Below are 24,885 nucleotides of genomic sequence, written 5' to 3' on the forward strand. Positions count from 1 at the left end.
TTTTCTCAGTCTCCCTTCTTGATCTTTCTGAAACCCTGGGCACTGTCCTTCACTGTAGCTCCCCTCCGTTACACTCTCTTCTCTCTAGGTATGTGTGCCACTGCTCTCTTTCCCAGTCCTTCTTCTCAATCTTGGCTAAATCTTCATCTAGCTCATGCCTACTAACTCTTGAAACCTCTACACTTTTTTCACTTGGTGATCTTACCAGCTCCCTTGGATTCAGTTATCACTTCTGTGCTGATGATTCTCAGATCTACTTATCCAGGCCTAACCTTTCTGCTGATCTCCACACACATGTTTCAAATAGGATGCTTCATGGATTCTTTTTAAACTCAACTCTCCTGGGAGTGATGACCTGGGAGGGCTGGAAATTTACTGAGATGATAAATGAAGTTTGGGGAGTATAAGGACACACCCCATCTAGTGTGTCTAGTCAAACAGTTGATTTGATCTTGATTCCAAAACTGGATGGAGGTTGGGGGTGATAAAGAAAGGGCCACTAGTCTGAAGAGTAGAACTTCTAGGCAAAATCTGTCATACAAGGGGAAGGAGTTATGGGAACTTGATCATCAAGGCTCATCTGAAGAAGTGATCTAAAAGAGCTAGTCTAATCAGGAGAGGAACGGAAGCAACAATAAGAATGATTTTTTTTTTCTAGGTGTTTCTCAGTCTCTTACTTTTCATTGATCTACATTGAGGATACAGTTGAGCATGTTGGTATTTTGTATGCTTTATGAATTAAAAGTTTATTGGAGGAAATAAAAATTGTCTAATTGCTTTGCTTTTGGTGAGACCCAGTTGAGAATAGACAGCAAATGTGTAGTGGGCCCAGGTAACACAGTAGCAGGTTTTGAGTGGCATCAGGACAAGCAAAGGTGTTGATAGTAAAGGCTAGTGTATAGTTGAACTTGTTAATAACCATTGAGTCAAAACTCTTAAGGACTGGAAACCACATTGAACATGGTTTAAGTGGAGGAAGAGAATAGTAGTGACTTTAATCAGAAAAAATTTTCAGTCTTAAGGATTGTGGAGGTCACACTTAGGGATGTTGGTAAGATCTAACATTGCCATCTGTGGGTGACTGAGGTATAATAAGAACAAAGGTCAGAGGAAGGGGAAAGAAGGCAAGGTTTTTTTAAAAGGATATCCATGAGATATATTGTAATCCCTGACTTTGAGGGCAAGAGTAGGGCTGGACAATATTGTGGGATGATGAGCTGTGAAGGACTCAGCTTTTCTCAGCAGTGCTGGGACCTAAAGACAACTTTGATGGACTTGTGATGAAAGCTATGATAATGAATACAGATTGAAGTATGCTTTTTTTCATTTTTATTTTTCTTGAGGTTTCTTTTGGGGGCAGGGGAGTTTTTTTCTTTCACAACATAACTGTCATGGAAATAATCTGCTGCTAAGGAGAAAGAAGTACTTAGTTTTGTGAGAAGGTGATGGCACAAAAAAATAACACCCCCCCCATCTGTTTGTTTTTTCAGGACTCAAAGCCACCTGTTATTTCATTACAAAAGCTAATTGTAAGGGAGGTAGCAAATGAGGAAAAAGCAATGTTTCTAATCAGTGCCTCCCTGAAAGGACCGGAAATGTATGAGATTTATACATGCTCCAAAGAAGAGAGAAATTCCTGGATGGCCTTGATCCGCAGAGCTGTGGAAAGGTAAATAAAAACTTTGGAAGGGTTTTCTTTTCCATTTGTGCATTTGTTTCATTCAGTGTTAACATTTTTCCTTTGTAGCCAAAAGAAAGTTAACTGTATTTTAGTTCTTAATAACTTAATAAGTGGCTAAGCAGCTGATAAGAATTCTGTAAGTCAGTCAGAGAGGGCTCTCTTCTCTCTCCCATACTTGGGGGGGGGGTTCCCTTTGAGAAGAGCTGTGCATGCCCTTCCCCCTTTTAACTTCTATCCTCTATGCAGATAGAGTCCTCCACAAATGTCTGCTGGTTTGTTTCTTCCTATTCCTTCTGCTTTTTTTTCTAAGTTAGTGATGAACAGGTTTTACTCAGTGTCCCTTGTAAAGAAACCAGAGAAAAGCAGTCAGGCCACAACAGTGTCCCTCCCTTCTTCCTTTAGTTGTCCTGATGGGGAAGAAGAGCCATTCAGTGAGGCTGAAGAAGACAGAAAAATGGCTGAGGCCCGAGCTGTAAAATTAAAAGAATTCCAAGGTAAAGGGACCAGGAGCAAATTCTACCAGGAGGGTCTGAGCCCCCTATACCTGGAATGGGTGTGGATGTGGGTTGAAGTTCTTCCCTTGCCTGAGACAGCTGCTGGCAGCAGAATATCATTGGGGCAGCAGCAAGGAAAAGGGGAAGTGCAGCATCCAGACATTACCTTGTTTCAACCTTGAGTTAAGCTCTCGAGAAGTCATTTGTGATAGGTTTGTAAACTTAAAACTGAAAGAAACTTAAGAAGTCATCTAGTTCAGGCCCCTCGTTTTATAGATGAAGAAACTTGAGTCATGGAGAAGTGAAGAGGCCTGCTCCAGGATACCCTGCCGACAGTGGCAGAGCTGGTTTGAACCCAGATCCTCTACCTCAATCTAGAGCTCTCCAGAGTTGCCAACAGCTTGAGAAGAAAAATGGAAACAGTTGTTGTTCTTTGCCAAGATCCTCCTCAGGCAGCTTGCTGGGCAGGCCAGAATAAAGAAGCCAGGAATCAGAAAAGGGGGGTGCCAGATAGCTGGGAGCAAAGCTGGACATTGATTACTTTGTAGCACAAAGTCAGCTCCTCCCTGATTGGACACAGAGCCAGTGTCCATGGGCTGGGAGTGGTCTCTGCAGCTTGACACCCTCTCTAGTGAGCTGGTAGCAGTCTCTCATCTAAGGGGATCAGTCCCCTGAGCATCAGAGGCTTCTGAGGGAGAAGGCCCATAACAGTCATCCTGGGGACCAGGTAGCAGAGCATATGAAGTCCAGGTGTGGAATGTTGGGGAGGGGGCCTCACTTGCACTGCGCCAACATCTCCTGAATGCCTCACAGCTAGGACAGTGTTGATAATACAGCCTGTTGGAAATAGCCATTTCTGTTTCTGTGTCATTTGAAGGAATTCTTGAGATTTTTGCACTTCCCAGGTTAGTATAGTAGAGGTAGATAGAATGCCAAATAGAGTCAGGAAGCCTAGAAAAGTCTCAGATATTTCTGTTACTTCAACTCTAAAATAGGCACAAAAATACCTGGCAAGGTTGCTGTGAATGTAATACTTTGTAAATCTTATTAGCAAGCTATAAGCATGTGAGTGGTTCTTGCTGACCTAAATCACAGGTTGGCTCTTTAGGCAAGTCTAAGGTATTCCAACCAGTCTCCTGGTTGTCTCGGAAACATTCTTTTGTCTTACTCATTTTGGCCCCAGCCACACTGAGAGGTTTCTATTGTATAAAATAACAAATTAACCTGGTAGATACCAGCACTCTTTTCACTTGACTCTTTTTTTTTTAGAGCGTTTAAGCAAGAAAGATGAGATGATTGCTCAAAGTCTCCATGAGAAACTACAGATTTATTCAGAAATGTCTGAGATGAACAACTTTGAAGATCTTCCTGGTTCCCAGTCCAGGTTCATTTTCCGAGGAGGGGAACCCTCAGAGATCCTGCAAGGCGAGATGATTCTGAAGTCGGCAATATCTGAAAGTAGGTAACAAAAGACCCTCCCAGAGTGTGGCCAGGATGACCCCACTCATGAAAATGTGCCTTAGAACTGTAAGACTTAGTTCTTGATAAGGACTCATATACCCCCATTCCAGCTCCTTCATTTTACAGAGCGTGAAACTAAAGCCGGAAGAAAGAGTCATTGACAAAGCAGAGACGCCCAGTGATGATGGGACATCTCCTGAGACATCAGGGTGCCCACACTGACTCATCCACAAACATTCATTCACAGCATATGTAGGAAGCTCTTCCTTTATCCGAGTTAAGGAGTGGAAAGGACTCAACCCCAAGAGTGACTCAGGCGCAGGGCTAGTCCTTGGACACGCTTTCACATGTTTGTCCGTGGACAAAGCTACTGTTTCTTTGGTTATCCTGAATTCACATTTCAAAAAAGTAACTTTCTTGAACTGATGACAAAATCTATGGCTATTGGCATCCTTGAATCAGATATCACTATGGACTATTTTGCTTTGTCTCTTCCATGGCCACAGTCTTGGCCTGCTCACCTCTTAAGGGCTGGGTAAGGGCATGGCTTAAATCAGCAGGAATCACTCAATATTGTTTTAAACACGGCTCAGAGGGGGCGGCTAGGTGATGGAGTGGATAGAGCACTGGCCTTGGAGTCAGAAGTACCCGAGTTCAAATCCGGCCTCAGACACATGGCCTTGGGCAAGCCACTTAACCCCATTGCCTTGCAAAATCTAATAAATAAATAAACACAGCTCAGGATATGAACTTTAATGATAGTAGTCATCTTCAAAGAAACAAATTAGAAAGCCCACAATGTCCCTTTAACTTCTTGTGCAGACATTGGTTTCTTGTTTCTTTTGGCAATAGTAATAAGAATGGACCAAAACTCGAATTCCTGTGTGAAAGAGATGTGAGGTTCTGTGTTTCTTTCTGGGTGTCTGACCACCTTACTAGATGACAGCAATAATTCTATGTTCTCTCTTTCTTTCTCTAGTTGAGAATATCCAGAACCTGATCTATAAACAGCTGGGGAATAGCAACTGTCGAGTCGAAGATAGCAGTGGAGGGGATGATTTCTTATTACCCAGGAGAGCAGAGACTTTTGGAGGCTATGACAGTAATACAAGCCCAAATAAAAGTAAGCAGTCAGACACAATCTCTTACCCCTCACCCCAACCCTTACCCCCCAGATGACATCAGGGGGTCCATCTTGTCTTGATAGTAATGTATCCTGGTCTGGCCATGGTACCTGTGGGTACATTGATAGACACATCAGTTTTACCTTTTAGCCTAATTTGTTCCTCATACTCTTTGGAATGTGATGTTCTATGACTGCATTGGAAACACTGAAAAATCAGGCAAAACCCTGCCATTAACATAGACCCTGGAAAGACCTTTCATAGTAATTTTTTCTGTGGACTTCCCAGGAGCTGTTTCCAAAAGTAGATTTAAATCTCAAATTGGCTTCTCCACTTTGTCCTTTGGCCAATCTTGGCAAGTCTCCTCTTCTTGTTTTTGCTTTTCTTGGCTTGGTTTCAGAATGCTGTTTAGTCACCAATTTTGGAACTTTTTCTGATAATTGGCAAGTTTGTTTCTAATTCCAATTGCTAGTCATTCTCCTTCCAAAACTAAATTTGGCCTCTGTGATATCCTAATAAGATTGTCTTAGGAATTTATTTTTTGTCTGTTTTTAAGATGCTAGTTTTAAGAAAAAGGTCTGCAATAGTGATGCCTGGTTTAGAGACCGGAAAAATCCCCTTACCAGCTCAGACTCACAGCTTGGTGACCTTTCAGGAGATTCTGAAGAAGGATCACAGACAGTATGTTTTTCTTCATTTTAATTCTCTGTATTTTAAAAATGAGTCCATAATGATGAAGCATACTATCCACCTCCAGAGAAAGAACTGATATTGTTTGAATACAGTTACCCCATGCTACTTTTTTTTCACTTTCTTTCATTCTTTTTCTTTTGAATCTTAAACATAATGACTACATGGAAATGTTTTGTGATTTCACATGTATTACCTTTATCTGATTGCCTAACTGTCCCAGGAAATAGGGAGGGGAGGGAAGGATAGAATTTGGAATTCAAAATATTTTTTAAAGTTTAAATGTAATTAGAGAAAATATATTTTTTAAAAATAAAAATATTTAAAAATAAAATTGAATCCAACTGCATGAGAATGGGCAGCAAAGAGTAGATAAACTTCCTCACTGAGACCAGTGCATGCCCTGGTGGGAGTGAGAATACAAGGAGTACTGGAAAGAGCAGTGTCACCAATGATGGCGATGTCATTAGGTCAATCAGGCCTCGTGAGTGCTGGCAGTGGGAAAAGCAAGAAAGGAAGCAAGCTTCTCAACTATGGGGCAGTCACTCCAGAAAGCATATTGGAAGAAGTGAGATGTTGGGGGAGAGGAAGATAGAGGAATTGGAGTGGGGAATGGGGGGAGGGAGGTTTCAAAATCATTGGAATGGAAAAAATAGGAAGGAGCAGAAGTTCATTGAGGGAGATAATTTAGTTTGCTCAGGGTCCTCCCTCAACTCTGGAAGCCTGACTACTAGTGTGACCTTGGACCTTGGCCTTTCTAAACCTCAAGTTCCTTAGCAGTTCAGTCTAGGTGGGACTTTTTCTATTATATTATGCTTTTAATTATAAACTTAAGATTATGTGATATCTTTAACATATATTATTAACTGTGTAAAATAATATATACTCTATTAAATATAATTACATATTATATATGTTATATTTTTATTAAGGATGTGATTATATATTATTTGCTATGTAATAAAACTAATTTGTATCCTTCTGTGGTACTCTTTTCAGACTGAGGTAACCCAAGTGGACTGGAACAACAGTGTCCCACCAGGAATAATGGAACCTGAGGTACTCACCCTGAACAAAGTCATTTTTGCTTTCTCAGCCATGCTATATTGGGTTCATCTCAGCCCAGAATACACCCATATGTTTCTGTCAAGAGCAGTACAAGTTCATTCCCAGTTCTGCAGCTGGTCCTTCCTCTTTTTCACTCTCCAGGCTCTCCCCAGCCCTTTGTGACCAAGCTCTAATCCTAGTGAAATTTTCATCTTAGACTTAACAAATCTAGTGAATGTTTTTTCATCTTTATAGCTTCCTTGACTTTTCTGAAGTTTTTTAACACTCCTTCCCTATATGGCTGCTTTTTGGTCAGGATTCATTTGGATCCTGATCTTTTTTTCTGAACCACTAAGTGAATATTCACAAATATTCTCTCCTTTAATAGTCTTTTTAATCTCAGGACTTTAACTTCTATTTCTGGGTCCATAATTTTTTTTTAAGGTTTTTTTTTTTTTTTTTGCAAGGCAATGGGGTTAAGTGGCTTTCCCAAGGCCACACAGCTAGGTAATTATTAAGTGTCTAAGGCCGTATTTGAACACAGGTACTCCTGACTCCAGGGCCGGTGCTTTATCCACTGCTCCACCTAGCTGCCCCTGGGTCCATAATTTCTATATCTTTATTTCTCATTCTGACCTCTCTTCTCAAACCACAGTGTTCATTTTCATCTCTCAAAAGAGAGATACAGAGACAGCTAAGTGGCGCAGTGGATAAAGCACCGGCCCTGGAGTCAGGGGTACCTGGGGTCAAATCTGGTCTCAGACACTTAATAACTACCTAGCTGTGTGGCCTTGGGCAAGCAAGCCCCATTTGCCTTGCAAAAACCTGGAAAAAAAAAAGAGAGATTACAGAATGAGACAGGAATTTTTAGCCATTATGGATTTGCTTTTCTTCACCATGGTGTTGTTCAGTCATTTTTCAGTCACGTACTGGTCTTTGTAACCCCATTTAGGTTTTTCTTAGCAGAGATATTGGAGTGGTTTGTCATTCCCTTACCACCTCATTTTACACATGAGGAAACTGAGGCAAATAGGGTTAAATGACTTGCCCTGCTCACACAGTAAGTTTCTGAGGCCAGACTTGAACCCAGGGAGGTGAATCTTCCTGACTCCAGGCCCAGCTTCACTTCATATTTTTTACAAAGTTTTGGTTGGTCAGCATATCTGCCTTTTTCTAAATGTAGGGTGGGAAAATGGGAAACAAAAATATAAATGTTAATTTTTAAAAAGAGATTTAAAAGCTACTAGTAAGATCTCTCTACTAGGGTATCCTAATGAAATTTAAATTTATTTCTCCCTCCTACTGTCACTGTTTCTGGTGCATCTATTCATTCAGTTTCCCATTTTTTGTAATCATTGTTGCCTCTTGTTTCTCATTTACAAAGGCCTTCCAATTCTGCATTATCCCTCTTGTGCATTTCTGTTGCCACCTCCCTAGTTAACATAATTCCTTATCATTCCTCACTTGAGCTACTGCTCCCCCCCCACACACACACACCTTTCATCCTTGCTCCGATAATGCCTGGACTCTCTGCCCCATAGTGCCACCCACTGTTCTATCTTTGTAGCTTTAGTTTGTATTATTCTTTTCCACACTTTCTACTTCTCATTGAGTCTCTCCTAGGAAACACCTCATGGTCTCCCAAGATTCATACATTATGTTTCTTGTACCTAGTCCCCCTCTTCCTCTTGCCTGTTGAATACCTGTCTTTCCTTTAAAGTCCAAGTCATCTGCCCTCTCTTTTCTGTATGACCTCCCCGTATCACTAAAGGCACTTAGCCTGTCATGGGCTAGTAGATGTCTTATCCTTTTGTAAAACTCTTAGCTCCACAAAGAACTTGACCTAAATTTTTTGACATCACAGCCACTAGGACAGTGTATCCAGTGGGTATTTAGTCAATGTACATTATTTTAAATACCAATTCAAACCAGTGTCGTTTTCTTCTAAAAATCCTTCTTTTCTTCTCAGCTTGTGCAAAGAATACAGACACTATCACAGCTGCTTCTCAGTCTTCAGGTAAAACATGGACTTTTTTTAATTGGAATTTTATTTTTCTAGTTACATGCAATGATAGTTTTTCAACATTCGTCCATTTGCAGATTCATGAGTTCCACATTTTTCCCTTCCCTCCCCCCTCCCCATGGTGGCAAACAGTCTGATAAAAGTTGTACATGTACAGTTCTATTTAACATATTTCCATATCAGTCTTGTTGTGAAAAAGGAATTAGAACTAAGAATAGGGCTTACTGCCATACCACCCTGAAGTGCCCGATTTCGTCTGATCTCAGAAACTAAGTAGGGTTGGGCTTGGTTAGTACTTGAAATGGGAGAACTAAGGAGGGGCAAAACATGAGAGAAAAAAAGGAAAAACTTAAAAGAAGCTTGAAAAGTGAACATAGGATGCTTTGCTCCACATTTAGAATCCATAGATTTTCCCTCTAGATGTGGATGGCATTGTCCATTGCAAGTCTTCCCAAACTTGTCCTTGACCTCTGAGCTGCATCCATCCGAGTTGATCAACTCACAATATTGTTGTTAATGTGTACAGTGTTCTCTTGAAAACACGGGCATTTAGAAAATAAATTAATTAACTGTTTTCTTGTATATAACTTGTAGTCTGAGAGGACATAGTTTTTTTAATCTTTTATTATTTAATGATCACTGAAACCCTGCCCCCTGGTGGTCTCAATCCTTCCTGACTGCTCTGTTCTGGGTCTTTTAGGCAGTGGTTGCTCAGCAGGACAGTTACATTGAAATGCAGAGGGCCATGATCCTGGACCGAGAAAAGCAGTATAGGCTGCAGTCAACCCGTGGAAACTTCCTGTTAGAACAGGAGAAGCAGCGGAACTTTGAGAAGCAGAGAGAAGAGTTAGCCAATGTTCAAAAGCTCCAGAACCAGCTGAAGCAGGAACAGCAACGCTGGGAGCGTGAGCGCAGCCGGCAGCAGAGAGAACTGGAATACACTGAGGCCCGGCTGCAGGAGCGTGAGAAGGAGTCCCAGCAGCTCCGGGAGAGGCTGAGCCAGGACAGAGAGGAGCTGGACCGGCAACGGGAGGCCTACCAGCATGATCTGGAGAGGCTCCGGGAGTCTCAGCGAGCTGTGGAGAAGGAAAAGGAGCGGATGGAACTTCTAAAGAAATTGAAGAAGCAGAACACAATGCCTGGTGCCTTACCTCCTGAAGGGGGAGAGGTGAGGCAGTCATGGGCTTTGGGAGGGGGCTGGGTTTTGAGAAGGCTTAGGAAGGAGACAGCTCAGGCTTTGGCTGAATATTGGGCTTTTTTCTCATTGGAAACAGGAGTTTCTGACTTTGACAATGGAACTGGATTGATGGGGGGTGTATTAAAACTGAATCTGATGGGAGTTCAAAAGGGATAACTGCAAAGTCTTAACTGTAGATGTAAAAACGGCCAATTGTGAGCTTTTTTGTTTGTCATCTCACATTGTTGACTCACTGAGCTTTTGATTTAGGTTAATTTTTAAAGCTTTGCCCTGACGTCAAGTAGTTTATTACCCAGTCCTCTTGTCCTGACCACATCTGATGTGACTCTATTTAAGTTGCTGATAAAAATGACAAGTAACATCAAATATGCTTGGGCCACACCACTGGAAACCATCTTTCATCAATTCGACCTGTTCAAATTCCATCTACTTGTATTATCATTCACTTTGCTAAATATCTAGTCAGACTATAACTGCAACATTCCCTTGCTTTATCAGTTTAGTAACTGGACAAGAAGGAAATCAGATTAGTCTGCTCCAAGTGGAGACATGACTTGCCCCCCTTTCCTGAGCAGAGCCAGCCTGATGGGGATCTGCCAGACCCCTTCTTAATGACCATACTTTCCTTTTCTACATGTACATTAACCATCACATTAATATGTTCTAGAATTTTGTCACTTGCCAAGGTTGTTGGTGAAGGGATGTGTTTGATCAGGTCCTTTCTAGCTCCAGGATCATTATGATTTTATGACTGAAAAATGTGACCTAGGAAAGAAGTCCTAAGTATTAAGGGCTTTGGAACATGAATCATCAAGTATTGTTCTTTGTTAGAATAAAATAATTACTGAAGTGAACCTGAATGTCCTGAAGAACTCCAGGTGGATGCTGAAGGACATGCATCCTGTCCCTGCCCATCATTCCAGTTTAGTTCAGGACAGAAGCCATATATACCAGAAACTGTAGACACAGGGAATGAACCAGGATTAGGACCTAGGAAGTGCCCTAGCAAGTTGACCGAAGGAGAATACACTCCCAGCCAGGAACCTGTGGGTTTTACCTGGTGGCGGTATTTCCTGCTTAAACAGAAAAGCATTGAGGAAAGGTTGGGGATGGAGCAGGGATGGCAGCAATGAATTGAGCTGAATCAAAACTGAGTTTTCTCTTCTAGGGCCACGCCCTGGGCACCTCCTCTAGTTTCAATGGTGAAGGCCTCGAGGGGGCTGTGCAATTAGCCAAGCCCTTAGGGAGGACCAGCACCCTGTTGTCCAGTTCTGATTACGCGGAGCGTCCAGAGGTGTCTCGTCGGGACAGCACAGCCGAGGGTCGCCTGGTGAAGAGCGACGTGCCGATTCAGTTACTGAGTGCCACCAACCAGATCCAGAAGCAAGCTGCCGTCCAGCAGCAGATTCCTACCAAGCTGGCCGTGCTCACAAAGGGGAGCAAGGAGAAAGGGGGGAAAAGCAAAGCTTCGCAGCGGTCTGACAGCTCCAGTTAGTGTTTCCACTTGTACCTCCCCCCTCTCCTTTTGGGGCTCTCTGTATGCCTTTGGCCAGTCCAGGCATATTTGGACTAGGCCAGGTTCCCCCTGTGTTGGTGACCCAGCTGATCCCCCACTGCACCTGAGAGTCTTGGTTCAAGGCTCACTGGCCAGTTTCCTGGGGCAGAAGAGAAGCCAGTCCCCACTGGGCAAGGAAGTAGCCTGCAGAGGAATCGAAAGTCATTACTGTTGTTGATACAGTTAGTTGGGGGAGTCATGAACTATAAGAAATGAAACAGACTCTTCTTAGAAAGAAGAGGTGTGAAGAGAAAATGGAACCTTTGTAAACTTGTGGCCCTCCTGAGGGTCACATCCCTTTTTTTTCCTGTCTTGATCACTAAAAGGAGATGGAGAATTTGTAAGGGTGGGTGTTCCTCAGATGAGCCAGGCTAGAGCCAGCACTAAAGGGCTTTTAGAATTGCAGAAATAGAAGCATAAGCTATATTTACCACTGAGAAGACAATTTAAAGCTGCACTCTCTGCAGTGAGAGACAACACTAATGCCACAAATCTGGCCACTTTCTGAAAACATCCTCTTAAAAATACCTTAGAGTTCTACTCCAGATGTGAAGCCTTGGGGAGCCTCTTGCTTGGTGGGCCATAAGAGTAGAGTGTCGCCTGGGCTCTTGGGCTATGGTTTGGTCCAGAGTGATTGTGTTTGGGCAACTGCATCCCTGTATTGCCCAATTCCTCCAGAGAGCCCTGGCTTTAATTATGGCAAAGAACAGAAGACCGCTCACCCATGAAAAAGAACCAAATGATGAGAGCTTTGGATTGTACTTAATATCCTTAGAACCAGAAGCCAGGAAGCACTTTAACTTGTGGTGCAGAAATGAGGAAGAAACCCAGGTTAGCTTGTGTGTGCCTCTCACTCCCCCCTAAGGCTTTTGCCTCCTTATTTGACATTTTTATAAGGTAGATTGTTGCTCATGTGGTTACTGCTGTTTGTGAGAGGGAGTGTGAGGGCAGGGAGGGACCCTAAGATGAAAACAACCACTTGTATTTGATCCACCACAGAACTGTTCTATGATTAAGAATACTCCATATATAGAAACACATGTATATGCTATTCTTTGTTTTAATTACATGTGAATTTGAGGTGAAGACTTAGATTTGGGATTAGCATTGCCTAGTAGTGTACAGCCACATCTGTGGTGAAAGGCTGGCATTTATTCAGGTACCATCTCTCACATCTGCTTGTGTGGCAACAGAGATGGAGGGGAGGGCAACACTCTCCCCCACCCCCAGCTGTTTTTTGCCATCTAAATGTTTCCTGTCCAGAAGCTGGCAGTCCTTCATAGATCCCTAGACTTCGGGAACCTGAGGAGGGTGGAGGCAATTTGAAAGATTCCCTGGAAATTCCTCTCCTTTTTTTCCAGCTTCCTTTGACCTAAAACAGCAGCTGAGTCTCACCAAGTTTATGGGTAAAGAAGAAAACACTATAAAAGGCCGCCAGTCTCTGAGTCCTGTCCTGACAAGTCAGAATGTTTTTGTACAACAGGGTAAGACCTTGGGCAGGGAGGGGGCTGAGGGGCTAATGGATATTTTGTGGGGAATCTTTTACTGACTTCTGACTTGGGATCACTTGGATCTGGTGTTTTTCAGAGTCATGTATGCCAGCAGATGTCCAGCCCTTGGAGATCTCTCCTCTCAGCCCAGGGAGTTTCTTCAGACCAAACAGTGCTCCCATTCTCTCCCCCCCAGCCCACCCTCCTACTCGGCTCACCTCTGAAGATGATTCCAATAAGGAAGATGTCATCTTTTTCTAAACCACTGTAGTATAGGGTACGTTTGGTGCTGCCATCTTGGAGAGAATCTCCGTGGAGACCCAGGCCAACAGAGACCCAGTGCTGGCTGACATCTCCCATCTCCTCATGACAGATGCTTCAGAGGAAGCCAGATTTTCTCCCATACAGTCAGTGTTTACCTGGGAACTCCAAAGGGGTCATTGTGCTAATGTTAGCATTGGCTTTTCTTTTTTGCAGGCATTAACCACTATGGACTTGAACATGGCCTAGGTATATCAATTCTGAATCTATTGATGTGTTGCCATCCACCATAATATGCTCTTTTTGGTGAATTTGCAATGATTCTTGGTTAAGTTTTTAATCTTCTATAGAAAAAGTTTTAATTGAAATTGAACCATAAATGAACTTAGTTGTTCTAAATAATAGGACCCCATTTGGGTAAGAGAGAAATCTGTTTTAAATCTGTTTTTACAAAACTGGCCAGTGGATACAATTTTAGAAAGTAGTTAGGTGACAGGCCAGCAAATCATCCATTGTCCTCAGATTGGCCTGTGCAAGAGCTGAAAGGTGGACAGGAGTGGATTAGGATTTTCAGACTGCTAAATGTTTTCAAGGCCCCCGAGGCCAGCTTAGGAAATGTGTCTGTTCTGGGGGAGGTGATCCTAGTAAGCCTCCTCCTCCACTGTCCCAGATTGGCAGACAACAATACTGTTCATCTTCAGGGTCAGCCCTGGAATTTGTCTCCACTCCTGAGGCTTTGCTGTGTGTAGCACAAATTCCCAAAGTAAATCATGTGTTGGTTCATAGTAAACCTAAGATTGGGATGGTTTCCTGATCGTTGGTGAAGATGCTAAATTGAAATAATTTTTACAAGGTCGAGAGTGCAATATATTACCTTCTCCAATAATCTTTTGTCTTCTAGATTGTTACAGTGGGTGCCCTGCTAGCCTTAAATTTTATACAGATGGAATGTTGAGGGTCTGATGTCACTACAGATCTGTAGCTGCATGGATGGCAGTAACATGGTGAGAAGGAAGGGAACATGAGCACATGTAGTGAAATGGAGTTTTCATTGGCACACTGTTGTATTATGAGTTTGGAATCTCATTTTGAAGTTGTTATGATGAAGAAAATTACTGTGACTGTTCACATTCTGGCAGTGCGTGTTTTTGGTGGGCTGGTGTGTAGTTCAATGTTTAAGCCCTGTCCTTAAGGGACTTGCAGTTCTGCTTATCGAGCACCCCAATGTAGGGGAAACATGCTTCTCTACAGGGGTACCTAAGGCAGTCAGAGCTTGGTGGTCTACATGAGTCTGCAGAAGCTGCAGACCCAGAGCCTTCAAGTGAGGTCATAGCATTTTGCTCCCAAGCCACAAAGCTGTTCCTTAATGATAACATCCTTCTCTTCTTTATGTGTACTCCACTTTTCCCCTATTGCCCCCCTCCCCCGAAGAGCAGAGAGTGTAGATTATACATCCTTAGGATCCAGTCTGGTTCTGAAATGAGGACAAATGCGTTTTTTTAAAAAAGTCTTAGTCTTAGAATATTGTCAGAAATGGAGTGGGTAATACTAGCCACACAAAGTGGCGTTAAGGGGCAGCTAGGTGGCGCAGTGGATAGAGCACTGGCCTTGGAGTCAGGAGTACCTGGGTTCAAATCCTACCTCAGGCACTTAATAATTACCTAGCCGTGTGGCCTTGGGAAAGCCACTTAACCCCATTGCCTTGAAGAAAAAAAAATCTAAAAAAAAAAACAAAGTGGCGATAAGCAAGGACACATTTGGGGCTGTTTTCAGCAGGTAAGAGCCAAGTCTATAGCTTCTGGTAAAGTTCCATGTGACCAATACATCTGGAATGAAGTGTATATCTCATCTATCCACTGATTAGAAAAGAGGATGGAAATTGAGTTGAAGTTTCCTGTAGAAAGAATCATCTGCAGTAGTTAGGGCCTGGAAAAAAAATAGGGTTAATGGCTTACAGAAAAGTTTTGTGGGTATAAAGTTTCCCCTTCTTTTTTCCCCTCAGTATGAAGGAAATTTCATAGTTTTTGAACTGGAAGTGGCCAGATAAGTCATCTAATCCAATGATTTCACCAGTGAGCAGCCTGAGGCCAACACTGGGAGGAAGTAGCAGTCTTGATCCAAACTTGGTTTTTCTGACTGAAAATCTGTCACACAGCAATGTCATAGAAATGAAAATTATTTGCCTATGGTTCTGTTGGACACTTGGGGAAAACTACTCTTTCAAATATCAGGGGCAGCTAGGTGGTGCAGTGGATAGAGCACCAGTCCTGGAGTCAGGAGGACCTGAGTTCACATTCAGCCTCAAATACTTATTTACCCAGCTGTGTGACCTTGGGCGAATCACTTAGCCTGTTGCCTTAAAAAAAAATTCATCATCATCATGTAAAGCTGGACAGGCTAGACAGCTTTTCTGTCTGCTTCCATTCATGACTAGACTCCAACTTTAGCCCCACCTCTGGACTTGCAGGCTTGCACTCAGAGAACTGTGATGTTGGACCTGCTGGCTAATGGCTCGCTGTTCCATGGTTGGAGGGTTTGGGCAGGATCTCCAATTTTTGTTAGCCCATAAGAAAAATTTTAGGCCTAATCACAGGAGCTTGAGTCACCTGAGGAAGACCTGCTTTAAGCAAATGAGATGTCCACAAAGTCTGTGGGGCACTAAAAGTCTCCTTTTTTCTTATTATTGACACACTAATCTAGCCCCAAACACATATATTATAGGTTCACTTCCTTTGGAGGAAAAGTCAGATTCAAAAGTTCAGTTGTATCAGGCAGGCAAGATAATGGGCAATGAAGAGAGAGCCACTATGGGATGCCTTTGAAGACAGCCTCATCTGACCTCTCAGGGGCTTCACCTGGGAGTTTAAGTGCTTTGCCTGCTTGCAACACTTGGGACAGGGCCAGTTGACTTCCTTTTTGTGAACTTTTGTGAACGGTCTTGGTCAGAAGAGGGTTGTCTCTCCTAAAGAATTCTGCCCCTGACTCTGGATGGTGCCTGTCCCCACAGCCCTGGAATCAGAGGCCTTTGTTTCTTTTCTTTACTATACGTTCCCAGTTGTTCTGTGGCCAGGTTTTTCCCCTCATAGAGATTGATGGCTCCTGTGTTTTTGCTGCATCCACCAGAGTGCTGTACCATATTAGAAGATGTTCCCATTTCACCGGGCAGGGCAGGCAGGTGTGCTGGATTCTACTGAAACCTTTTCCATATGAACTTGCAGAAGCCGCCTTCGCCTTTTTTGGCACTTGGAACATTCTGTTTTACTGCCCACTCAGAAGCAAGTTCCTAAAACTTTTGCATCCTGTCTCTGCGCCATCTCCTCTCTCTCCCTAGCCCCACCCCACCCCACCCCACCCTCTCCTTCTTGAAGAACTGTACAATCTTGACATCATGGATTTCAGGTCCTCAGTCTGGTTGCAAATCCCTCTCAGAAAGGGAAGTTCTGAAAGAGAAGCTGTTTTTTTTTTACTGTTTCAGAAACCCTTTCCATCAGCAGTTCTCATTGTCCTTTGAAGTCAATATATGTACTCTACATTAAATTTCATTTGTGCCATGTTTATAATCAGTGTTTTATATTTTTGTACTGAAGTATTGGAGCACTTTAGAAAAGTTTACTTTAAATTTGTTTGATTGTGGAAGGAAAACTTCTTGTCTGTAACTGTTTCTGTGCTCACGTAATAGCTTTTTACTGAGCTGTGATAGAGTTGGATACTATTTAGTCTTAGGTCCGGTCCTGTGATGCTGTGATCTAGTGATCTTGTGCATAATTATGATAGAAGGTTCCAGGGATTTCCATCCAACCACAAGCTTTAGGAGAGGACTGTCTTCTCCAATGGGGTTGGGGAATTTCCTCAGTTCTAGAGTGGATAGGTTGTAAATAGATATCCTCTTCCAGTAGTTCCCCTGTCACTTGTTAGCTTCTAATTTTATTTGTAAAATTGATGGTGAAGCACATGTTAATATTTCTGTTGACTCGTGCACTTCGTTAATTGTACTGTGATCTTGGTTCACCTCCTGGTTTGTTTGGTTTTTGTTTTTTACAATAATTGTGCTGGCTTTTGACTGCACGATTTCATAACAGCCTTGGAACCCAAGTACTGATTTCTAGCAATAAAAAAATTACTAAAATCAATCTCGTGTCTCAAGTTGAAATATGTCTGGGCATCGATTGCATGTTGCTTTGAAAGGAATAGTCCGCCTGGTGGCCTCAGCCCAATGTGGCCTCAGCCCGATGTCGCCTTGTGGCTGATCAACACCACCACCACCCCCTCATTATAGGGGATGAGATGCGAACTTGTGGTTGGCCAGACAAGTTTTCCTTTGGGAGGATATCTTAAGGTAATGACAATGATGGAATGGTGCACCTCAGGCTTGAGTTAATCCATCTCAGCCTTAGCTTTTTGTTTGTTTGTTTTTTAATTTAATTTTTTTCTTTTTAAATTAACACCCACCCCCAAGGGGGAAAAAAAAAGCTAATAACAAGCACACAAAACAAATTCCTTCCTTGGGCCCCATTCTATATTGTCAGAAGGTAGGCAGCAGATTTCATCAGTTCTCTGGAAACAGTTTGTCCTTGATAGATCTTTCAGAGTTATATTTCTTTACATTTTACTGTCTAAATATCTTTTTTAGAATCAAATCTTGATTGAACACCTTGTAGAGGGCCACAAGGAACCTTCTGATGTGGCCCCTGCCTTTATGGAGCTCTGTCCATCCCACACTCCCATGGCCTTGGGCATTGGGGGCAGCTTCCCCAGGTCCATACTCTCCATGTTTTTCCATAAACTCTTCCACAAGGTGCTCTTTTCCCATGCGAGAAGCTGGAGTCCTCTCCAAACCTTACAGTAGCTACCTCTGGAGTGCCGCCCTTGACATTCAAGCCAGACTCAATCCTTTGTGATGGTGCCCCACCATGAGCCACTTGGGGAGAAAGAGTTTGTCTCAGATTTGGTGAAATTCAGTAAAAATAAATGAAATGCCTTCTGCATTTCCATAAGAAACTGATGTTTCTGTTCTTCAAATTGCTTGACATTCACTGATGTCCGAACAGCAGCTCTGAGGGAGCAGGGAATTGAGCACTGTTGTCCTCATTTTTCACCCCCATCCCCCCCCAGTATCTTTGATACTGCAAGGCTCTTGGCGCCAGATGGCGCTAGGAGGATGTCATCCTAAGCATAACTACAATAAAGTCTCAGTGATGATGCTGGATGGCACTTTGTTTAGGGAGGGCTGAGAAACTGTCTTGAATAGGGAATGTCTCTGATGCATGGGGCCCACTCTGAATGCACCCCGAGGGGGGTTTAGTGTTAAGTCTGACACCTTAGTCAGATATTAATGACCTCGAGACAGGATTGGGCTGGACGGAAAAGGTCAAAAAAAGTATCGGGATGGACACGCTCTTGGGGAAGGGTGGGAAGTCTGTTACCAACTGCAAGCGGCTGTTCTCTAACAATCTGAAAGAACCAGGGCCTTCCCCAGCCCAGGGCCCTGACAGATGATTCTTAGGGTGATGGAGTATTAGTTGATGTGTTCCAGCTGAGTGCCTGAAAAAGGCCCTGTGGACCATGAAGGACCGTGTCTGTGGGGGGAGAATTTATTCTAGGCCTTCAGCAGAGCACAGAATCATCGAGAGATACTGCCCATCAAACACTGGTGCTTCTGGAAGTTTTCAGAACCCTCCAGAACCCAGGACTGGGAGCCCCTGCATTCTTTTCCAAGGAAGCAGCCTGTGCTGCCCTGGAAAGGACCCTAGGTGGATGGAGTCAGAAGGGAAGGGCAGGGAATTGGTTTGAGAGTATGACAGGCATCTCCAAAGACTGGGGGCTCTCCTCTGGGAGATGGGAGATTCCACTAAATCACAGTTCCTGCCATCATGGAGTTGATAGCTCGAAGCACAGCCTCACCTTCCTCCTGGCTAAAGTGGAGAGTAGCTGTACCTGCAATGCCAGCTGACAAAGAAAAGTCATCTAACAATGGCTGGCACAGGTGGGCCTCCCTTCAGGCACCATCCAGGGGCCGTTGAAGGTTCCAGACATTCATTCAACCTACAGGACAGCCCTATATGGCAGGTGCTCTGATTTTCCCCATTTCTACAGGACTCTGGAGATGTTTTTAAAATTTTTTCTGGTGGCCAGGGGTGGAGGGCATATATAGATTGATGCCAAGGCACAAACTCTGGGCCACCATCCTGCCCATCTATATGAGATGGGGCCAGCTCTACAAGTCTTTAATAGTCATTCAGGATGGAACCAGGTCCCTTGAACCCATTGTTACTTAGAACCAGTTTCAAAATGATGATCATTGCAGGCCTGACTTCATTAGGTCTGAGCTGTTTTTAATCAGGAACCAACTCTGGTGCCAGCTTGACTAGGTTTGCCAAATGATCTTGGGTGAGTCAACACATGTTTCTTTGTCTCTGCAACTCTCAAGAGGAGAAGCAAGTTTGAAAGTCCTAGGAATTTTATGATTAAACCTTGGAGAATTCCTATTTAGGGCTCTGATTACACAACTGACTTTCTAGGTAGCAGCAGCCCTGTAGCAGGTTCAGTGAGTCCACCTGGGACTCTGTCCTCTGTTAATACGATGTGACTTAAAAGAATAAAACAAACGTATTTCTTCTATTAACTTGGAACTCTGAAAGGCAGTCAAGACCAAGGGAACAAAAAAGAACAGTGACAACCGTCTCCTCTCATGACTTGGTTTTTATTAAGGCAATTTTGTACTTAAAAAAAACAGCTTATTCAGACTACACAGACAAGTTTTTAAATAAATGATAGTTTTTAAATAAATGATAATAATTAATATGGAATAAAAACTCCATAAAATTAAGAAAATATTAAAGTAAGGAACTAAACGAGATAGAAAAATGTCAGGAGACTTTTTCCCTTCTCAGATAAGGGATAGCTACAGTTATTAAGCTTTAGACTATCAAAAAAGGGATGTCTTATTCAAATGCTACACATAGATTCTAAAGATGCTTCCACTACAGATCTCTTTGGGAACTGCCTCTAGCTAATGTTCAAGTTACTTGAAATCAGCTGTCATTTTACAGTCCCACCTCATTTTGGACCTAACATAGGATTCTTCACCACACTTGGCCCTGATCAACATTCTTCACTCTCCCAAATCCACCAACACAGACAAAGGCGTCACAGTTCACAACACAGACTGCAGAGAGATTGGCCCCAGAACCGCTGTAATCAGTGACCACAATGGGACAACCATTTTGTCTTTTGTGTCTTAGGGAGATGCTGATGTGTGGGTTAAAAAAGTCAGAGGAGTGAGCAGTCAGTGATGAAGCTGCCACCTCCCAGGGCCTATGTACTGTGGTCCCCCCTTCTTCCTTTAGACAATTCTTCATCCATCAGCCAACTGGGCTCACAGCATATGTCCCAAATCTACAAAACTAACGTAAGTCAATAGTTTTTCACTCTTAGTGGCAAGCCCACTTTTCTCCAGTGATCAATCCCAGAGTCACATCTGTAAGAGATACTGTGCTCCACAGCTGCAAGGCAGGCCTCTCGGGCTGACATGACTTTCCAAGGATCTTCTGTGGCAAGACAATGCGAGTAGATGCCCAGACCTCCTGTGGAGAATAAAGGAAAGCATCATGTAGTTAACAGCTGCCCAGTGATGTGATGGGAAGGCAAGCAGGGGAGAAGGGACCAGTGGGACCATCCACAGTTAGAGCCTCCAATGAAGGACAAATTCCAGATCGAATCACAAGACCAGAGGACTGGGCTCTCTCCTTTTAGTATGTATAGGGAGAGTGTACTGAAGTGGGTACCATTAGATACATAAAAAATCCCTGGCAAGGTCCTTTCCAAGGAAAAAGCTTTCATGTTTTCAAAGACAAATTAAAATGAATTGCCCTTAGCTCTGAGAAGATCGGGTCTGATCTTGTTCTGACAAAAGAATTCATCTCTGTAGGATATCCTGGAAGCATGCTAAGTTTCTCTGATGTAATTCATGGCTTATTAAGAAGTTAGAAGGTCTGTCTGGGACATGATTAAGGAGCACTTCAAAGGCTTAGGGTCAGTGGAAGCAAACCACTGAGCTGTGAAAAAGCCACAAAGTCCCATGGGTGCAGGAGGGGCCACGCTAGGGCTGTGCCCACACTGGATGAGCTCTGGTTATCGCGGCTGAACCAGATTGAATCTCAGCTGCCACCTTCACTGCTCCCACCTGGGCCTCTGCCTCCATCCGGAATCCCCTCCCCTCTCACAGTACTTTTCACTGCCTGGTCCTTCCTGGTCCTTGAGGTATCAAGGTTTCCTATAATGGGACAGGTTTTGCCTCCCCTGAAACTGAAGATCAAGCAAGAAGCTTAGACGAATCTGTTTCAGAGGAAGGCAGCTCACGCTAGCCTGAGTTACCAATGACATTTTAATCTCAAACCACACTCAAAAATCCACAGCTAAGGAGATCTAAATATAGTTCAGCAGACTTAAGTGAAAGCAAAACCACAGCAGGAATTGAAAAGTAGTCATTCAGGGAGAGCCCACGTCACCATCTGGTCCTCTGTCCTGCTGTGTCTGGCAGCCCAGGGGAACTCGAGCCCAGGCTTCAATGGGAAAGACTGCTTCTCACCTTCCTCATTTCCCTCTTCTACAGGGGGCTCTTCACACAGACAGATACTTCCAGGTGCTGACAAAGGCAGTCGGGATGAGGGAATAAGGCACGGTGGTGATGCTGCTCCAGCTGTCTGACGCAGGGTCATAGCAATCAAGGGTTTTGCAGCGCTGAGTCCCACAGTAGCCCCCCACCACAAAGAGCCTGTTTCCACAGGTGACCGCTCGGCAGCTGATCCTTCTGGCCGTCACATCCCCAAACTTAGACCACTGGAAGGTGTCGCTGTGGAAGCGGTAGGCAGAACTGGCCGAGAACTCCGTGTCGCCGCCGATCACAATCACCTGGCTGCCCAGCACAGCAGCTGCAGTGTATCGCCAAGCTTGGGGACAGGTGGTGGGTGCCGTCCAGCGGTTCTGACAGGGATCAAAGCATTGCACTTTGGGGAGATGAATCTGGTTAACGCTGGTGCCGCCAAAAACAAAAAGTTTCTTCTTTGCCCCCACTACAGCAGCATTGCTCACCCCTTCCCGGAGCGGAGCCACCAAAGTCCATTTGTTAGCCTGCGGGTCATAATGCTCAACCTGTTTAAGGGAGACGGAGGGGGAAGCCGGAAAGGAGCCGCTCACAGCCGTGTGGCCCCCAACGACATAGAGAGAATGAGCCAGCTCAGCCGAACCGTGGCCAAACCTGGCCACCAGCATCGGCGCCGCTTTGGCCCATTCATCGTGCAGGGTGTCATAGACCCACACGTCCTTCGAGGCGCTGTTTTCGGAGCCCCGGCCACCGGTGACATAGACCTTGCAGCCGATGGCACAAGCGCTGCATTCTTTCCGGGGACTAGGAATGTCTGTCCTCGGGATGATGTCGCTGGTGCTTTGGTCGATCGTATAAATCTTGTCACACATGAAGGTCTGCCCCCCGAGCAGCAGGAGAGCCTGGCTGACCTTCCTGGGCCGAGCGCAGAAGCCTGTCACCGGCCCATCATTCTGCAGGAGCCTCATCTTACAACGCACAGCATCTGCCACAATTTCCCCGCCGAGTTTGTGGGTCATGACAACCTCTTCCAGGGCCACCTGGTTTTTGAGGTAAGCCTCAGGCAGAAGTGCCAGGCGGACAAAACGCAAAAGCTCCGGCAAGTCGTCATGCCGAGCCGACAGGTCATACTTGATCCACCCAATGACCGCTTCATAGACCAGGCTTTCCTCCTCCACTTCCAAGTCTTCACTCTGCACAAGCTCCAGCAGTCTCCCTTTGGGGAGTTTCAGGAAATCTTCCGACTTGTACAAAGAAGCAAAGTTGGCCAAAGCCATTCTCCAGGACAGCTCAAACAGCCGTTCACAGTTGAAGGTGTCAGATAGGGCCAGCATGTTGAGACAGTTGGTCGGGTGCAGATTTTTCTCTAAGAAGGCTGCGGCTGCATCCCGGATGTCGTGAAACTGCAGCATGTCTCCGGCCTCCAACAGAGACTCTGCGTTCTCTTCATTGATGAGCACCCTGGCCGAGTAGGCGTAGTCGAGCAACAGCTCCAACACCTCCGGGTGCAGCCGGTCCCCAAAGTCCACGTGGCCCTCTCTGCTCTCCTTCAGGCCCCCTCCAAACATGGCCTCAAAGTAGTAGCTACAAGATGCCAGCACGGCACGGTGGCAGTGGAAAACCCCACTGCCGGCCTTGAGGACCACGTCGGTGAAGAGACACTTCTGGCGCAGCAGGTTCAGGTGGGTCAGGAGGCTGTCCGCGTGGCCCGGCTTGTGGAAAATCTGGATATTCATGGAGCCGGAGCTGGAGCGAGACTTCCTGGTCTCATGGCTGGTGACCGACATCGTGATCTGTGTTCTAAAGAAACAGGAAGAGAGAACAGGAGTGAGGTCCCCAAAGCCTTCCAGGACAGGAGCCTCTTCTCTCCTCCACTAAGTATTTTCTGATTGTTTCCCTGCAATCCAGTTCTTATCCAATGAGCCCAGAAGCCCCTAGCACCCAGTGGGCACGTCCACAGCCCTTTCCTTAGTCTCTCCTCTCTGATCCTGTTTCCTCATCTAGGAGATGATGATAATGGATATCATTTACATAACACCTCAGAGCGCCTTCCACGTCTATAATCTCTAATCCTGTGAGCTAAATGCGGTCATTATTCCCATTTTACAGGAGGAGTGTTGCCGGAGGTCCCACAACTTCCCACTCCATCAAAGTGCCTCTGGTCGCCCTCTCAGAGGCTCCGGCTTCTACCCCTGAACACACCTTGCCTCCAGAGGGCCGGAGGAAGGCCCAGGGCAGAGTGCCAAGAAGAGCACTTCATCCACCCGGCCTTCAGACAGGTGCTGACTGAGCCCCACTGGGGCCACAGCCCAGGAACACAAAGATAAGGGAGCTGCAGCCAGAAAAGGTGGGTTCACCAGGCCTGGGTAATCATTACCTCTCTCCGGGGGAGGCAGCCTTTGAAGTGGAGGCCCGGCCCTGCCCTTGACTTAAAAGGACAGGAAACGGAGCCCCAGAGCCGGGCTAGACCAGGGCCCGGGCCCACTGCCCCCAACCTCTCTCCCCCCCAGGCCCCCTCCTGGCCCATAAACCTCCTGGGCAAGCCCCCCGCTCCGCTGGGACTCCCTTCGTCCCTGAGGACCCCGTGCTGTGGCCCTCAGCCACGCAGGGCCCCCATCCGGGCTCCCCCACCCACAGCTTCACTGAAGACCCTCGGGCCCCCCAGGGCTCCCCCACATGGGCTTTCAGCCAGTCCTCCTGCTGGGCCCCCCTCTGCCTACGCCTTCCCCGGACCCTCGGCTTGCAAACCCCGGGGACCCCCAAATATCCTTTCCAACCCCGACGCTCTGCCCCCCCAGGGATCCCGTCAGCCCCGCCCCCACTCTCTCCTCAGCCCCCCAAGGTCCTCCAGGCGCCCCCCCCCCCGTCTCCTGCCAGGACCCCGCCCCCAGCCCCAGCCCGCGCTCTGCCCCCCGGGTCAGGCCCCGGCCCCCAGGCTCACCCCGCCGCCGCCGCCGCCGCCGCCGCCGCCGCCGCCGCCGCCGCCGCCGCCGCCGCCGCCGCCGCCGCCGCCGCCGCCGCCCGCCGCCGCCGCCGCCGCCGCTCCTCACTCCCAGCTCTCGGGCCCGGACACGCCTCCTCCGAGCCCGCCCCGCCCCCCGCGTTGGGAGCCAATGACGGCGGGAGGCCTTTTGGGATTGGTTCGACTCCCTGAACCCCACGCACCAATCACGGGTCAGAAGCTCCTCCGGGGTCCCGCCCCTTTCGCCCTTGGCCCCCTGCTAAAGGGGACCCCCCACGGCGCGGCAGCCCGCCCCCC

At 45.7% G+C, this 24,885-nt stretch overlaps 2 protein-coding genes across 10 annotated transcripts in view; one reads left to right on the forward strand and one right to left on the reverse strand.

Annotated features, from left to right (window-relative positions):
* ARHGEF18 (Rho/Rac guanine nucleotide exchange factor 18) overlaps positions 1-17,569 on the forward strand; it is a 110,406-nt gene extending 92,837 nt beyond the window's left edge. For 6 of the 9 annotated variants that reach the window (XM_074205136.1, XM_074205135.1, XM_074205137.1 and 3 more), the window contains 11 exons: positions 1,491-1,669; positions 2,084-2,175; positions 3,445-3,633; positions 4,616-4,759; positions 5,317-5,441; positions 6,450-6,509; positions 8,467-8,514; positions 9,221-9,688; positions 10,887-11,208; positions 12,635-12,757; positions 12,861-17,569. In XM_074205136.1, the coding sequence (XP_074061237.1) occupies positions 1,491-1,669; positions 2,084-2,175; positions 3,445-3,633; positions 4,616-4,759; positions 5,317-5,441; positions 6,450-6,509; positions 8,467-8,514; positions 9,221-9,688; positions 10,887-11,208; positions 12,635-12,757; positions 12,861-13,024 (1,914 nt within the window). In that variant the 3' untranslated portion in view covers positions 13,025-17,569. The remainder of the gene's footprint in view (positions 1-1,490; positions 1,670-2,083; positions 2,176-3,444; positions 3,634-4,615; positions 4,760-5,316; positions 5,442-6,449; positions 6,510-8,466; positions 8,515-9,220; positions 9,689-10,886; positions 11,209-12,634; positions 12,758-12,860) is intronic. The other 3 variants (XM_074205139.1, XM_074205140.1, XM_074205144.1) reach the window with 1 other exon arrangement.
* A 2,008-nt stretch (positions 17,570-19,577) lies between these two features.
* On the reverse strand, positions 19,578-24,584 carry LOC141501285 (ectoderm-neural cortex protein 1-like). Its single transcript, XM_074205145.1, has 3 exons — positions 24,568-24,584; positions 21,612-23,426; positions 19,578-20,607 (listed from the first exon to the last, which is right to left on the reverse strand). Exon 2 carries the CDS (start codon positions 23,411-23,413, stop codon positions 21,644-21,646), a length of 1,770 nt encoding a protein of 589 aa, XP_074061246.1. The 5' UTR covers positions 23,414-23,426; positions 24,568-24,584; the 3' UTR covers positions 19,578-20,607; positions 21,612-21,643.
* Between the last annotated feature and the right edge of the window lie 301 nt (positions 24,585-24,885).

Source organism: Macrotis lagotis, chromosome X (genome assembly GCF_037893015.1).
Source record: "Macrotis lagotis isolate mMagLag1 chromosome X, bilby.v1.9.chrom.fasta, whole genome shotgun sequence".
Classification (NCBI taxonomy): domain Eukaryota; kingdom Metazoa; phylum Chordata; class Mammalia; order Peramelemorphia; family Peramelidae; genus Macrotis; species Macrotis lagotis.

Excerpts from the sequence above, each read along its gene's own strand:
- LOC141501285 (XM_074205145.1), bottom strand. The coding sequence starts at position 23,413 with ATGTCGGTCACCAGCCATGAGACCAGGAAGTCTCGCTCCAGCTCCGGC.